The sequence below is a fragment of the Poecilia mexicana genome, unplaced genomic scaffold (assembly GCF_051168715.1).
Source record: "Poecilia mexicana isolate PSO_F unplaced genomic scaffold, ASM5116871v1 scaffold_8, whole genome shotgun sequence".
NCBI lineage: Eukaryota > Metazoa > Chordata > Actinopteri > Cyprinodontiformes > Poeciliidae > Poecilia > Poecilia mexicana.
In genome coordinates, this window is record NW_028263377.1 from 20,927,246 (window position 1) to 20,942,678 (window position 15,433).

At 43.3% G+C, this 15,433-nt stretch overlaps 1 protein-coding gene across 1 annotated transcript in view; it reads right to left on the bottom strand.

Annotated features, from left to right (window-relative positions):
- Nucleotides 1-63: 63 nt before the first annotated feature.
- The window catches only part of plekhh3 (pleckstrin homology, MyTH4 and FERM domain containing H3), a 38,548-nt gene continuing 23,178 nt past the window's right edge, over nucleotides 64-15,433 (bottom strand). Inside the window, exons 4-13 of the mRNA XM_014986509.2 lie at nucleotides 12,551-12,733; nucleotides 11,352-11,509; nucleotides 9,304-9,427; nucleotides 8,920-9,217; nucleotides 6,132-6,339; nucleotides 5,844-5,971; nucleotides 4,487-4,607; nucleotides 3,621-4,109; nucleotides 3,338-3,529; nucleotides 64-1,987 (exon numbers count right to left, since the gene is read on the bottom strand). Coding sequence (XP_014841995.1) covers nucleotides 1,814-1,987; nucleotides 3,338-3,529; nucleotides 3,621-4,109; nucleotides 4,487-4,607; nucleotides 5,844-5,971; nucleotides 6,132-6,339; nucleotides 8,920-9,217; nucleotides 9,304-9,427; nucleotides 11,352-11,509; nucleotides 12,551-12,733 — 2,075 coding nt within the window. The 3' untranslated portion in view covers nucleotides 64-1,813. The remainder of the gene's footprint in view (nucleotides 1,988-3,337; nucleotides 3,530-3,620; nucleotides 4,110-4,486; nucleotides 4,608-5,843; nucleotides 5,972-6,131; nucleotides 6,340-8,919; nucleotides 9,218-9,303; nucleotides 9,428-11,351; nucleotides 11,510-12,550; nucleotides 12,734-15,433) is intronic.

Below are 15,433 nucleotides of genomic sequence, written 5' to 3' on the forward strand. Positions count from 1 at the left end.
ACATTTTACACAAATTCCTCCCCCAACCTCCTTTTAGGAAGTGAAGCACCACTGACAATAATGTAAAATGGGTATTTTTTTTTATTAATTACAGTATTTATAGTTTTTATTGCACTCCCAAATTAGTTAAAAATAGTGCAATTAAATATACACATTACATAAAAAAGGTACCATGCAGCTTACAGACAAACGTAATACTAAGCAAGGACATCCGCAGTTTTTTTTTTTTTCCTTTACATATATGTAGCTTGGAGCTGCCTGCAGCTGCAGTGGAAATAGCTAAAGACCTGCTTCTGAACCAGGGGTAGCGCAATGACTTGTCAAGGCCTTTCGTGGTGTAGACACAAAAGTGTTCAAACTGGTTATATTTCTAGTGTAGCAGACATGAATTTAGGATTATCCTTACAAAAAAAAAAACAATACAACAGGCTCTTGGAAGACAAACATATCTAAGGATGATTAGGGATTCGGTCTGCGTTTGTTGGATTTTTCTTCTAAAAGCTTATAAAAAAATATTAGTCTTTGGTCCAAGTTTGGCTTTTCAAGGAAAACTAGAAGAAAAACAGGAGCCAGAAAGAATTAACAGCAGAACCAATCAGACCTATGGTCCTGGTCACTTAGAGAAAACTTAATGTAAAGATAAGTCTGGATCTACATTTAAGACGAGTTAAAAAACAAAAAAAATCTGCATAAATAATACAAAAGCATCCGCATGAGAAAAGTCTTTTCTTGAATGCCAGGCGACATGTGGGGCACTGCATGGTAACGGTTGGCATGGCGAAAGCTTTGTGGTGTTCCTTCTTTTAAATAAACAAAGAAGCACCTGTTATCTTCAGCAGAAAAGTCCTGCAATGGGTCAGGTGTTAGGTGTTCTCCAAGTCTCATGTCCAGGACCACAGCCAAGACAAGCAGCTCAACAAGAAGGGAGGAAATCAGTGCATTTGGTGGCAATGTGTTAAAAACAGCTCAAAAAATCCTTTGATTTCTTTATAAACCTGAATGCATCATGAATGAAATGTTTTTTTTTTTTTTTAATGTGATCAGATTGACACCCTGGCAGGAGGCTGTGCAGTTACTGCAGCCAGAGTGACTCAGCCGCACAGCTCCAACATCTGCTTCCAGTTCCAAGTTCACATGGCCTCTCTGCATCAACAGTTCTAGGTAATGGAAGCCCAGCCGGGATCTTATGAAAACTGACTGATGAAGAGCAGGGGGGAGTCAGGGTGTGTGCGTGTGTGTGTGTCACTGAAAGTTCTCAATACTTTTCCAGCAGTGCACGAGGGACGTCTGCCTTCTAGGAAAGGCAAATCCAATATGGCACCCACAGCGCGAGAGAGCGAGGGGAGAGGGTAGTGTTTTCGCTCTGAGCTGGGGCTTTATGAGGGTAGCTCCACGGCTTATGATCACTGCAAGTCTTAATGTTTGCGGTGGTAGTAAGACTCACGCCAACATCTCGCCGAGGAGGGTGCGGTGCAGTTGGGGTTGGGTTTATTGCCGTTTAGAGTAGCAAAGATGGATGCATGGTGGGAAGAGCGGGTGGGAGGTGCAACACCTCATCAGTAACGGCACTGGTTTTTGTGCATTTCCAAGCATTCCCTTGCACCGTATCTCACGCTTTTCATTTTAAGAGCAGCTTCTTTAGCTGGAAGTCCCGAGGAAAGTTTGTTTTCATAGATGGGGACGGAAAACAGCCCTCTCTTTGTATTGGCTGCAGCACCGTTCCCAGTGGAGGAGGCCGAGGGTCTTCAGGACTAAGCCTGAACCTCCCCATGGGAAGGAGGACGGTGTGAGGGTGTGTGGGTAAGAGTTCCTCTTAAACGGGGTGAGAGGGCAGCTCCAGAAGCGTGGGGGTCGGTGTCGGGGCCAGGTGACGGAAGCCCACGTCTGTGCTTTCGGTGAAGGTTATGGTGTCTGCATCCTCTCCTTTACCTCGCTGGCGATGGATGGCATTGAAATAGGCGTTCATGAGCTGCATGATCTCAGTCAGCTGTGGTGAAAAGAGAAGAGAGAAACAGAGACAGAGAGAGGTCAAGCTGGTGGCAGCCTCAGTGTCTGGCACTGTCACAGGAGGGTGGAGACAGAATATGTCATGCAACTGATTGAAAAATGACCAGAAGCAGATGATGCAGATATTTAGCAATTATTGAGGACATGCAGTACACACCCCTTTATAGAAACATTGTGCAAATATATCATTAGTTTGACCAAGAGCTTTGCAAAAGTACTCATAACCCTTGAATTTGTCTGCATCTTGCCAATTTACAATCACAACCCTCAATGTGTTTTATTACGACATTTATGTTAGATAACCACGAAGTAGTGCCTAGTTATGGAGTAAAGGAAAAGTAGCTATTTTGAGTTTTTCTTTCCAAATAAAAATCTGAAGTGTGGCATGTATAACATAATCCCTCTAAATCTGATAACCCTAAAAAAAAAATAAAAAAAAAAGTTCAATCAGAAGTCACCTAATTATTAACAGAACCCAGACGTGAAGGGCGTTGGAGGCTTTTTTTTTTTTTGAGAACATTATCGAACTAAAAGCTCTATGAACAACAAGGAACACAGCAGACAGGTCAGGAAGAAACTTATGAAGAGGTTTGAAGCAGGACTAGGTGATTAAACAACACCTGAAGCTTTTAGTATCTCACACAGCACTGCTGGTTTACCAAGTGAAAGGTGGTTCTCAAACATATTAACCCAGGGGACCTGAATACAAATGGATGCCACAGTTTTCAGATTTAAAAAAAAATAGGTGTAAAATTCTACACTTCTAAAACTTAGGTTCATAAAAGAAGAAGTCTTACTGAGCTGCACTCCAATTTGCCTGTGAGCCCAATAAATAAATAAAAGCCACTCTTGTGCCTCATGAGAGATCACAGAGGGATTTTTTGTTCCGTGTGGGAAGATGCAAGGAAGTCAGTGTAGTGAAAGGCAAGATTTGTTCTCGACGGGGGGGGGAGGGAGTGTCTCTCTGGAAGAGCATCCACAGTTCTGAGAAATGTTTAGCCTAATATTTTAATCTAACCACAGCAATAAAGCACAGCCCCGACGGCATTTAATACCAGGAAGTTTAACTTGTGGTGGTTGCGACTGGTTAGACAGAGGCGGCAGGTTGTGTGCCCTCGATTCAGACTGAAATAACGAGGGTTTTTTAAGTTGGTCAAAGAGCTGGAAGGAAGACGGGGGGGTATGGTGAGAAGACAGGGTGCCTCTTCTCTTATACTGCAGGACGCAACTTGCTGATAAGGCTCCTTGTCTCTGTAAAGACTGCGATGGAGAGGAGTAGAGTTTGTTACTCTGCGTTTGCAGACTCGGGGATGTGTGTGCCCCACCTTACCTTGCTGGTTTCAAATATTAGATCCCGATCGCCAGCTGTGATCTTGAAGGTGTTGCTGTCAGATACACCGTAAGAGCAGATCTGGCCATAAGGAAAGGACTCCAGGGCCTCCGATTCTCCCTGCTTGTAGATGGACACAGATGTAGCAGCGACACCCAGCCACAGTTTCTGAGAGAAATTCCCTTTTGAACTCTGCAAAACACACAAAAAGAATATTAAAAATGAGAGAATGGAGCAATTCCAGATGGGGAAACCTCAAGCGACTCCCATCAAAAATACTCACAATGTAAAAGTCCACTTCATAGAGAGTGCATCCAAAGCCCGACCACTGGCGTGCAATTGTGAGGTAGGCAGCCATACTGTCCCTGCTACTGTGCCCAGCCAGACCCTTCCAACGCTCCAAGATGGCCGTCGTCACCGCTGCCGCTTCCTCCTTCAGGCGGCTGCGCAGGCGCTTGTCGTTCTCCATCTTTTGCTTGTGTGCAACCGTGGCCGAGTGGCTCCACAGCGTCCCGGCCAGGAGGCCTGTAGGGAACCGCTGCGTGGCGGGACAGTCCTGACCCGCCACCTGGCAGGGGGGCGCCGCCTGCGGGGCCGAGAGCGACATGAGCACCCGCGTTTCAAGCATGTGGCCGGGGAAAAGCTCGTCCAGAGGCGGGAAGGGGGCGTGCGTGCTGAAGTCGCCCATGAGGGTCTGAAGCCTGAGGGCCGCCAAGGCAAGCAGGTCCTCCTCGCATGCTGGGAGCTGACCGCGCACCACCATCTCATGGCACTGCAGCGGAAAGACCAGGAGAGACGGAAGGACACGGCTGTTACTAATAACCTGAATCCAATCATTTTTTGGCCCACCCTGTTTTATTGCGCCTTATAAATCTTTTATAGGAGTCCTCAGGAAAAAAGAAAATGCTGTAATGAAGCTACCTTTCGACCCTACTGCACTGCAACCAGCACTCTTAGTCATACTTTTTATGCTTTCTATGTTCTCTCCTGCAATCACTAACTGTGACTCAATATTGTCCTGGAAAATCATGAATAAACCAACGGAGTAGGAAGAACAACTCACTGCAGGGCCATAAATCACATCATTAAGTCACTTATTAAGGGGACAGCAGAAAGAGAAAATACCCTTTTGGCTTATTGCAACATCACCTGCTCGAAGAGGAATAAATACTCGATGCTGTCCACTGATATGCCGTCTGCATCCAACAGACAGTAGAGCTTAAAACACAGTTTCCACTGGGATTGAGACTCCGACTCTTTGGTGGTGAAGCTGCACAGAGGTCAGAGGAAAAGGAGCAGTTAATGCAATGCAGTTGTAAAGACAGCTTGTCTTTAGCCTATCCTCACACAATTTGAGAGTATTTGTTGTAGAAACAACAATCAAATTAATCTTTCCTAGTTTCTTTCTGCAACTACTTGCACTCGTCCTTTTTCCAAGCAGGCCGTCAGGTTTGGCCAGAAAGAACAGAAAAGGTCAGATGGACTTAAAGACACAAGCAAGAATGTAGCATCTAATTAAAAGAAAAAAAAAATTATATATATCAAAAGAAAAAAAAAAGCCTAAAAGTAAATCCAGCTTACTGAGCCTATTTCTCTCAGCCAACCTTCAGAATGAGAAAGACGAGTCCATGCCAGTCAAGTAAGATAAGAGTGTGTTGACCTTGGTGCATCAGCAAACGGCTACAAAAATAACTCCTCACCTAAACGTCTAGATATTTACAGTCAGACTATTCAAGTTTGAAACAACTTGAACTGTGTCACCTACGCGCTGTGAGCAGGACGGTTAGAACATCTTGGCAGCTCACTGAACTGTCACGAAGAGTCATCTTGAAGTCACCCAACTTTCCATAACAACCATTAGACTCTCTCTGCAGGCCAACCAGTTAGACGAGAAAGAGGTGCGAATAAAAAGTGTCTTCTTTCCTAACATCAAAAATGTACACTGGAGCTGTGTACTGTTGTCAGATCAGACTAAAACACAACACAACAACAAATACCCCGGGTGAAAAGATACATGTGGGAAAGTACTTTACATCCACCGTTAAGCATGGTGGAGGATCTGTGATGCTGTGGGTCATTTCTACTTCCAAAAATCCAAGAAAAATCTTAAGTGCACCACATTATGAATAGTTTGATATACTATGAGAGTGAAAATAAGAATCTGGATAAGAATCCAACGTAATGAAATGCATCGCCAGAACCAAAGTCAGCGTCTTTTCTTTGCCATTTCAATTTGAGACCTAAATTGAGATTGGTCAAACATCTCTCTGTGCGCTCCAAGACTGTAAAATATTATAGTTCAAGTGCCGTCCTACCGGTAAAAGGGAGTTGCACAAACGGGAGTGGTGCCAGCAAATAATATTCCAGTGATCTTGTATTGCATTGTAATACACAGTCTGCCTCTGCATTAAAGGCATTCTTGGTGTCACAGATAGCTTTGATTTGTGACAGATTTTTGGCACTGTCTGCTTTTTAAAACGTGAAAACCACAAATCCCTTTTCATACCTGGTCAGGACGTCGGCGATCAGAGAGTTCCCGGCGACCGGCTGCTCCCACAGTGCATTCTGCTCATACAGTGCAAATGTATTTTTGCTGTCTTGAAGGCCCAGCTTCTCTTGCATCCTTCGAACCACCTGATGACAGGCAGGGGAGAAGACCGTTTGGGGAAAAAAAAGTTTGGGGTTGTTGATGCTCTGAATCCAAGGCGTGTCTTTCACAGTTTAAACAAAAACACGTGCAAGAATCTGAAGAGCTTTAGCCATACAAGCTGAACACTGATAAATGCTCCCAAACCTCGTTGGCAGTGGTGTGAGAGCTGATGTAGAGCTGGCAGGAGCCGGGGCCAGGGTAGTGCACGGTGCACAGCATCTCCTGTCGGTTCATCAGCATCTGGATCTCCTCCCACGATGGCACACACTCGCGGCATTTTGTTTTTTCCAAAGCCTCGCTGATGAACGACGCGTAGTTATCCATCTCGGATTCAGGACTCTGGCTCTGAATTCTGCAGGAAGCAGGAAAAGGATGAGAGAATGAAAATATGTTGCCTCTGTGCACATGCAATATAAACTACAACTCATGATTTAGAAAGAGAGGATTTGTTAATCCTGTTGATGTTAGGCCCAATCTTTGAACTTTTTGTCCTTCCACATCATCCCTTTGATTGAGCTTCATTCTTTACCTTTCCTCGGTCTGGAAATGTTAAAAGTAAATGAGGCGAGGAATGAGAAATGTTCTCACTCGACCTGTTAAAGACTTAAAAGAGTCAATATCACCCAGTCCTTCAAATAAAAGCATAATGGAAAAGAAAACATGTTTGACTTTGGACTTTGGGAATAGGAAGAGGTGTTTCCGCTCCTGTGAGCGGCAGTGACCTGCTGCTTCCTCCCAGCGGACTGTCCAGGAGTGCTAGGTGAAGCTCAGTGCGCGTTTAATTATGAAGAAAGAAAAAAAAAAGAAAGAAAAAAGGAGGGGATGGGGAAGAGGTGCACAAATATCAAATGGAGCCTGAAGTCTGACACTCTTTGTGAGCAATAAAGGGCGTGAAATATGGTGTAATGGAGCTAATAGTTCAGCCCTGTGTAAACAGAGAGGGACGGGAAAGGAAGGAAACAATAATGCTCAAGCATTCATCTAAAAATCGAAACGCGCATACGACCGAAAAATCTAAGAAACCGTTTGCCAGACACAGAGAAGCACACTCATTCACTCCAATGTCCTGCCATCTCATAACTGTATGGCCACAGGGTGGGATTTGTCCTGCTGAAACATAATCAGGAATGTTCCGCTGAGCCTCTGCGATCCTTCCTTTACTCTCCTCTCTTTGGCCCTTTCTGCTGCTTCCTGCTTTCTTGCCCCCCTCCTGCTCTGCTTTCTTTCTCCTGGCCTATTCCCTCTGACAGCAGACATTCCCCGGGGGTTTCTCAGGGCACCGGGGGAGAGGAGGAGGAGGAGGAGAGGTTTTTGGGCCCGGTGCCCAGCTCCAGACTCAGCTCCTGCCCAGCTGCAGCCTCAGCGCTGATCCGCAGAGAGAGAAAGTGCGTGAGAGCGACAGCAAGACGTATCAAAACACAGAGCCAGCGAGTTCCACAGTGTTATTATAAATTGCCATTGCATGCAACTGTTCCATTAGCTAGAGGGCAATTCCCAGTGTAGAAACATAGATAGAAAACGTTGGCGGTTTGATGGCACGGTGTTGGAAAGTCTAGAGCAGGAGGCTCAGCGCTGCTAACAACTTGGATAAGCAGGCTTGACAGAGGGGCTAATTCAGACCTGCAAATCCAGCCCTCGAACACTGTATCTGTCCTCGGGAGCATGCTAACAATGTGGAGCATATCATGCTACTATATCTAAACTAGTGGTTAGGGATACTGGCGCCTGCTTTTTGTCTAACGTCTAGACTCTGCAGTCTCCCTGCCACTACTGGTTCACCTTCATCTCCCAGCTAAACCTGTTCTGCATCGCAAGCTCCTCCCTGTCACCAACAACCAACTCCTGGCCTGATGTCACATTCAGTTTAACGCGGCTCAGTCCAATGTAAAAATCTGACGACTGGACTCTGTTACTTCAAACTGCCAATGCCAAACGAAATGTTCCTTTGTTTTCCCCTTTTCTTCAAGAAAACAACCTTTGCACAAAGATGAGTCAGAGGTAGAAAAATAAATATTTAAAAGAATCCCTTATTGTCTGCTTGAAAATGCAACAATTAAAAGATGAAAGGTGGTTTCTGCAAAAACATGTTCTAGAAAAAAAAAGGGTCCTGATGTCGGTGCTTGGTAAGGTTTAAAAAGTTTCAATTTAAAACTCTTAAAATTATTTTTTTCAAATCCTTCTAATGACAGAAAAAGTGCCATTCTGGCCTCAGTTTTTTCCAGTTGCATGTGTCTTGGGTTGCTTTGGATGACGGGGCTCTGAATGACGTTACGGTAGAGTTGAGACCGGAACATTCAGAAAGGAAAACATTTCGTGCATTCAAACAAAATGAACATGTTCGCAAACACATATTTTACAGTATCATGTCTGCCACTAATTTAATAAAATACAAGTGCCAATAAATGCTGTAGCAATATTCTATATTTGTACAGCTGCTATGTTGGATGGAGGACTTGGAGATTGTTGGTGAGCTTCAAGTGTCCCAGTCAAAAATCAGAGGACTTCAGAGGAATTCTAACTAGAAACTCGTAAAATCTGAGTATAAACAGAATCGCTCACCATTGTCCAAACCCACGACACTCCACTGCTTTAAAGCCTCAGTTAGGAAGCTAATAGTCTGACTGCAGGCTTGCTAGAAGAGCAGATAGCCTGACTGGCAACTAATATCAACATGCTGTACTGTGTTAATACTAACACCTAAAACTATTAAATTTAGTGTGTTTATTTGAAATTGTAACATTGTTATGTATGCGATATTTTAGTTTTGATTATTTTGCATCAGGTACAACTTCTGCTCATCGGTTATCAGATCACACTCAAAATGCCAATGAGAATCTCATGCCAGTCCATGCATGTTCTTAATTTTCCAAATGTATGTAACAAAACGGCTTCTAATATATTCTAATAGAGTGAGCCTTTGAGTAGCTCTTACCTTTTGAGGTGGAACCTCAGGTATTTGAGCACGGTGGACCCCGGCAGAAAGGTGCAGCTCATGCAGGTGAGGAGCTGCCAGTAACGGAGATGCGCAGCAGTGTTCGGGGAAGGCGTGTGGCTGGTCTGCTTCACGAGCTGACAGTAGACCTCGTCACGGAGGGGCCGCAGGTCCAGGCAGGTCTGCAGCACGCCCTGGATGATTGGAACCGGCTCCCGCGCCGACTCCAGCTGCTGCAGGCAGTTGAAGAGCTTCACCGCCTCCTCACGCACCGAGCCGTAGCCCTTCCCATTGTGGTCTGAAGAGATACGATTGCATGGTACAGATACTAAAATGAAACTGTAGTGATTGTCGTGTTTGACGTGTAAATCTTGAGGTACTCACATGTGTGCTCCAGATTGCCGTAAGGGAAAGGAAGCAGAGGAGCATAGAGGGGGCCCTGGGTGTATTTAAGAATGGTGTTGTGTTGGTAGATGTGCTCCACCACCTCCGGGTTGAACTTATTCTCCTGTGTGCAAACAAACAAAAAAAAAATCGACCACTGTACAATATCATATTCATTCCGTGTTCCTGAGATCAGTCGGGAGGGCTGTCAGCATCTGTGATTTAACGCGTGCTTTCGTCCGTCTGAGGTGACCAAGGTTGATCTGACCAGGGTCACAATTCGGCTCTGGCAGCTTTCAAAAGCAACAGGAAGGTCAAGTGATGACCCAGCACAACACTTGCATGACTGACATGTTATACTTTATCCGCCGGTGTCAATGGGTTGACTGTGCGTGCATTTCTGTCTTTCACTGTGTATGTGGAAAGATGCCTTCCAGCAGTACAGATGGCTTCCACGCTACTGCCCCCGAACACCTGTTGCTCATTAGTAACGTTGCAACGGCTCTGGCTCTCTCCTGACTCTGCAACTACTCCAATTCCTCCATATTTTTCTCTCTCTCTCTCTCTCTCTAGGTCTGCCTCACTGTGAAGCGAGTCAACTCTACCCTTCTTAGTGTGGCAAATTTAACAGTCTTCCGTTTGTGCTGTGGGAATGAGATGCTGCTCTGTGGCGAAATCAGCAACTCAGCTGTTTTTCACAGGAAATGAAGATAATAATGATAGAGTTAGATCTAGAAAGTTGCGCTTTTTAACTAAGAATGTAAGAAAACACACTTGAGTCTTGCAAAAGTTGAACTAAATGCAGCAAAAATATCTTCACACATGACACATTACAGCCACAAAATTCAAAGTATTCTTTCGGAACTGGGCGAGAAGCTTTTGGAAAGCATTTAAAAGCACATGCATCGTTTTCTTTCCACTTCACAACTATAGACAACTTTGTGTCAATCCAACACATGCAGCTTCAATAAAACACATCTAAGTTTCTGAGTGAAATGTGAAGAAGTGTCATATATGTACTGGAAGGTTTATTGTAAACAAATTTGGGGCTAATAAGTGATCGTCATGGTTTGAAACCAGTTTGGAAAAATACTGCACAACATCTATCACAGACAAACACAAACCTAAGTCACTTCAAAGCTGCCAGTACTTTTAAGGAAAATGCTGATTGCTCCAACATACACAAATAAAGCTCTGGCAAAGTTTTTTGGATTCTTTCATTGTCCGAAAAGTAATTCAGACTTTCCATGATCAAAAGCGAATGTTTTTAAGTGAACTTTCAAAATGGTGTTGATTATCTTGATTCTTTTAGTCCAATTGCACATTTTTTTCCTTTGCTGCGTTGGTTATGCTTCAAACCTTTTTCTAATTTAAATTTTTCTCGTTTTTCACTCACGCTCTGCTTTCAATCTGCTAAACAGACGAAGGAAGAGACCTTTAAAAAGCAGGTTTCTTCTTTTCTTCCAAGTGTGAGCTCGGCCCCCTCTAGCTGAACACACAGTGATAGACACGGGCAAGTAGATTAACCACTTTCTTGAAGATTAGAGAGTCTCGTTGAGAGATTACGGACACAGGAGGCCAAGCAAAGGGCTGCTTATCTGGACCCAAAGCTTCTTGCCTTGCCCTGTTCCACCTCCTTTGCCAAAACCTGCCCCTTTTCTAACCCCCAAGGATGGGCTGATGCAATAAAAGTTCCCTTTCTGCCAAATGAGATTCCAACACACACTATTCTCTTTCAACTCCTCTCAAATTGTATATAAAATACACTGCATGCTTGGGAAAGTTATATTTAAATACCTGGAAATACCTTTATTGTTATGTTTTTGTATGCCGTCATAGTTTGATTACATGAAGAGTTCATTGAAAAGGGAAAAAAAGGGTCTAGAGTAAACTTTGGATTCCCAGAATGATGTGGCCGTGTGGTTTCCATGATAACAAAGCGGCTTGAATAATGAGCAGTCCGATGGCTGTTTGTGTTTGGTGGCTCTTATCACAAGTAGTTGGCAGGAATTGTGTGCATGCTTATGTATGTTTATCATGTGGCTCACCTCGATGTCTCGAATCAAAAGTTGTGTCGGCGTTTCCACTGGAGATTTTGTATCGATGATTTTTTGGATGGCGCAGGCCCAGTGCACTGCTTCATTGAAATGCTTGGTGTACAGCCTGTAGCAGTGCTTCCGTCCATAAACAGTAATGCTCCAGTAACCTGAAAAAAACATGAGAAAGAAATCACACAAGTCTAACCTGAACCTGATCTTTGAGTGTAATTTAAGTTAAAAGGAAGTAGTCATGTACGGAAACATCTAGACTTTCTCTTACTCTCTTCAACTTCCTCTCACGGATTCACTGAGGATCAAATGTCAGGCCAAGCAAAACCTCAAGCCACACCAAAACCAAACAAGAACAGTTTTTCTGCAGTAAATCTGGCCTTAGAGAAGAAAAAATGCAAAATCAATCTAAAAAAAAAAAAAAATGAAGAAGAAGAACCTGCTTCCTGGTTTCTCAAAGGAAGATATAGCCTTTTACGCTAACAGCAGCTACATGGCTATTACGTGACTAAGCTTAGCTTCTAGATAAAGATACAAGCCACAAATTAAGCAAAGATAATCTTAAGTAAAGCTTTCTTGCAACTGCTTATTGACAAATTTCTCAGTGACTTACAGGAAACACAAAAGTATTGAAGTAGTGTTTGTGACACAGCCACTGTTGAAAGTACACTTCTGTACAAAAAAGTCCCTGGGTGCAATGATTTAGCAAGAAACATGTTTTGGCTTGGATTTAAAGAACAAGTCAAGATGTTTCAAGTGGTTTTGGTTAAGTCAGCAGGACATAATCTCCTCCACTGAAGAACATCCAGGCAGACAGACAGACTATGACAGTGACAAGAACAGGGTCATCCCAGTGTCACACAACAAAGAGTTGTCTTCTGAAATCTTTCATTCTTTTGTTTTGGTAATCTAAAAAAGGGAAATGGTGGACAGAGGCTTCCAATTCAGCCTTGAGTCATGTTTTTGGAAGAAAGTACAACTGGGATTTCCCAAAAGTACGTGTATGTGTCACAGTAGGGAAGGAAAAGGGCTCTAAAGACACATCTTTGAAGACAATACAAGGGAAAACTCCATCTAATGATTCCCGGTAAAGACTTGAAGCATGTCTGGCTTTACATACATTCTTGGAAACCACGCAAGACTGTTTCTGCCTATTTCTGTGCACTTTCTGAGCATAAACATACATTTCCTGAGCTCACCTGCTTCTTTGTAGGTTTGCTTGTCTGGCCAAATGACAGAGCAGAGACTGGTGAGGACCAGCGTGCCCAGTCTCCGAGCGCCTTTCTCTGGCCCGGTGTAGTAGTCGAGGGAATCCTGGCTCAGCACAAACCAGTACCGACGGTGCTTTATCCAGCTGCCACCAACCTCCCGTAAAAGCCAACCTTTTTTTTTTTTTAAACAAAAAATAAACACCAGCATTATTTGACAAATTCAAAACAAACAAAAAAAGAAATCAACAAAACAATTAGAAGATTTGCTTACAGAATCAACAGTACTTGTTTGGGTTCAAGTTGTAGGTTTATATTTAATTCCCACACAAGAAACAGAGCACATTTACAAAAATAAGCCAACACACAAATACCGACAAAGATCTTATTACTTTCACTGAAGCAGCTTTAACTTCATTAAATTTCCATAAATTCTAACTTGTTTGGGTAAAAACTGGACTGTGGTTCTCAAACCAAAGTATAACTTCAACAAGTACCATATTGGCCGTTCTGGAAGTCTATTGGTGGGAAAAAAAACTTTTTGCACTTTGAACTCAAACTTTGTGGGATTTTTATACTTTCTTTTATGATAGTTATAGCTTACAGTTAAAATCTTAAAACTCAGTTTCTCAGAAAATTTGATGAAATGTACAATACAACAGTTTAAGTCAGAAATGTTATGTTATTGCCAACACAATTATGAGAAAGACTGCTGATACAAAGTGCTTTATGCAGGCATTTTAATGGAAAATTGAGTGGAAGAAAAAAAGAAAAAGGGCAACAAAAAACAGGTGTAACCACAGACATGATACACAGTTTGTAATTAATCTATTGAGTTTTACTTGTTGGAATGAATTGCTGAAATAAATTAAAGGAGAATGCACATCTAGAGTGCTTTAGTGTGTCTCATGAATTGACACATTAATTGGCAATTGAAGTGCACTTAGATAGGATACTGTATTAGTTTCCAGTCTTGAGGAATTTCATCAGGAGCTTCAGCTGTCCTCAATGCAACAAGTTTGAGAACATATCTTGGAGAGTGAAACGCTGACGAGGGGCAGACGATTTGATAGAAAATAGCACAGTCACATTTAACGCATCTGATGTCATCGATGTGCATCGTGTTCAACTTTTCAATGATATCCCAGCTGAATAAGATGCATCCTTACTATTGCTGTATGGTGTGGCGATACTTGGAAAGTGTAGTTACCGTTATAAAATGTTTCAGAACCACTGCACAAGTGGACGAAAATACAAGCAGCTAATAGAACAGAGAGTAGTTGTTGCATGCAACCAACATAATTACCACTTTTGAGCCGGACAGAGTGAGAAGGAGAGAGTGTTACTAGAACACAGTGACAGAAAGGGAGACAAAGAGACTACAGCAGTCATGCTTGTAGACATGCCTTCTGTACTCGCCAGGCCCGTCTCTACAATGCAATACTGTTTTACTCCCAAAGCGCTGAGGGTTGGTTAAGACTGCAGCAAAACAGAACCACTGTTCCCAAACAGTGAACTTCTCCTCCCTTCGGCTATGTGTGCAAATCGTTCTTAAGTATTTAATCTGAGAACAGATAAATAAGTAAGTCTGGTAGAGCCCAATTCAAACTCTGCCTGTAGACAAACAGAAGTAGGCTGATGAGTTCTGGTAGTGGTTATGGTGTTGATCAAAGTTTATATGGAGGGCGACGGCTCTCCAGTGAGAGCAGTGAGAGCACGGAGAGCCGTCGTAAGCCGCCCGGTGCAGGTCTAGGCGGTGTTTAGGAATGGCAGAGGAACAAATACATGGCGGCTTCATGCGAGAGCACATGGCTCTTTCAGCCCGTCTTGGGAATGCTTTTAAAAGGGACAATTAGGAAATAGACTTTCAGCCTCGAACCCTGTGAAAACTAATGACGCCACGATCAGCATCACGGCTTCCTCTGTGGTTAGCAAGCTGTGTGCCACCTGTCAGCCAGTGTTTATTTCGCCGGCATCTTTCTTCCTTCTGTACTTGCTCTCTTCCTATTTCCTTTCATCTTCTCCATTTCCCCTCTCTCCCAACTCTGAACCTTGAACCAGAGTTTTCCCAGGCAATACAAAGGTCCCACTGCTTTGGTGCTGCTCAGAACTAGAAATCTATTGACGGGTATACCTAGATTCCCGTTTAAGGATACCTCCGTATACGAAATAAGTGTATTTTGTATCTGTGTTAAAGCACCACAAATAGCTTAGGTAAAAAAAAAAAAAAAAAAAAAAAAAAAATCTATTTTACACATCAGATGAAATCCAAATCAAATCCTAGCAGGAAATAAATAAAAATCATGAACTACAGCAGGGTTGTAGCTTACCAACGGACTGGATGTGGAACGGTGGAGACAGACAAGCTGTCTGGGCAAGAGCCAAGGAGAGAGGGGTACAACTGCCTTGCTGACACCCCCCCCTCTCCCGTCACAGAGACAGGATGTCCCACAGATGCAGTGCTTTTTGGCAACTTTAACCAGTGTGATTAGAAAAAAAAGCAGAGAAAGGAAAAGACAGAAAGGGCAGAAGAGTCCCCAGACCCCCTGTGTATAACCCTCTCAGGCTCTTCCATCTGGATCCCATCTCTGTAGCCTGCTAATGTTTCCCCTGAGGGCCACGGCTCGCCCTTAATTTGTTTCATTTGTGACCCCTGACCTCTCAGTGCCCTGCCCCCTCAAACATAGATTGAGAAAACAATCTCTCTCTCTGTGTATTTCCATTTTTTTTCCCTCCAAACCTCCTACTGCTTCCAGAATACTGGATTTTTGTTCCACAAATTTAACAACGCATAATGTTACTGTAAAAAACAGTCATGCATTCAAATTGGTTTGACTAAGATTCATTGGAATACGTTACAGGGGAAACATCTAT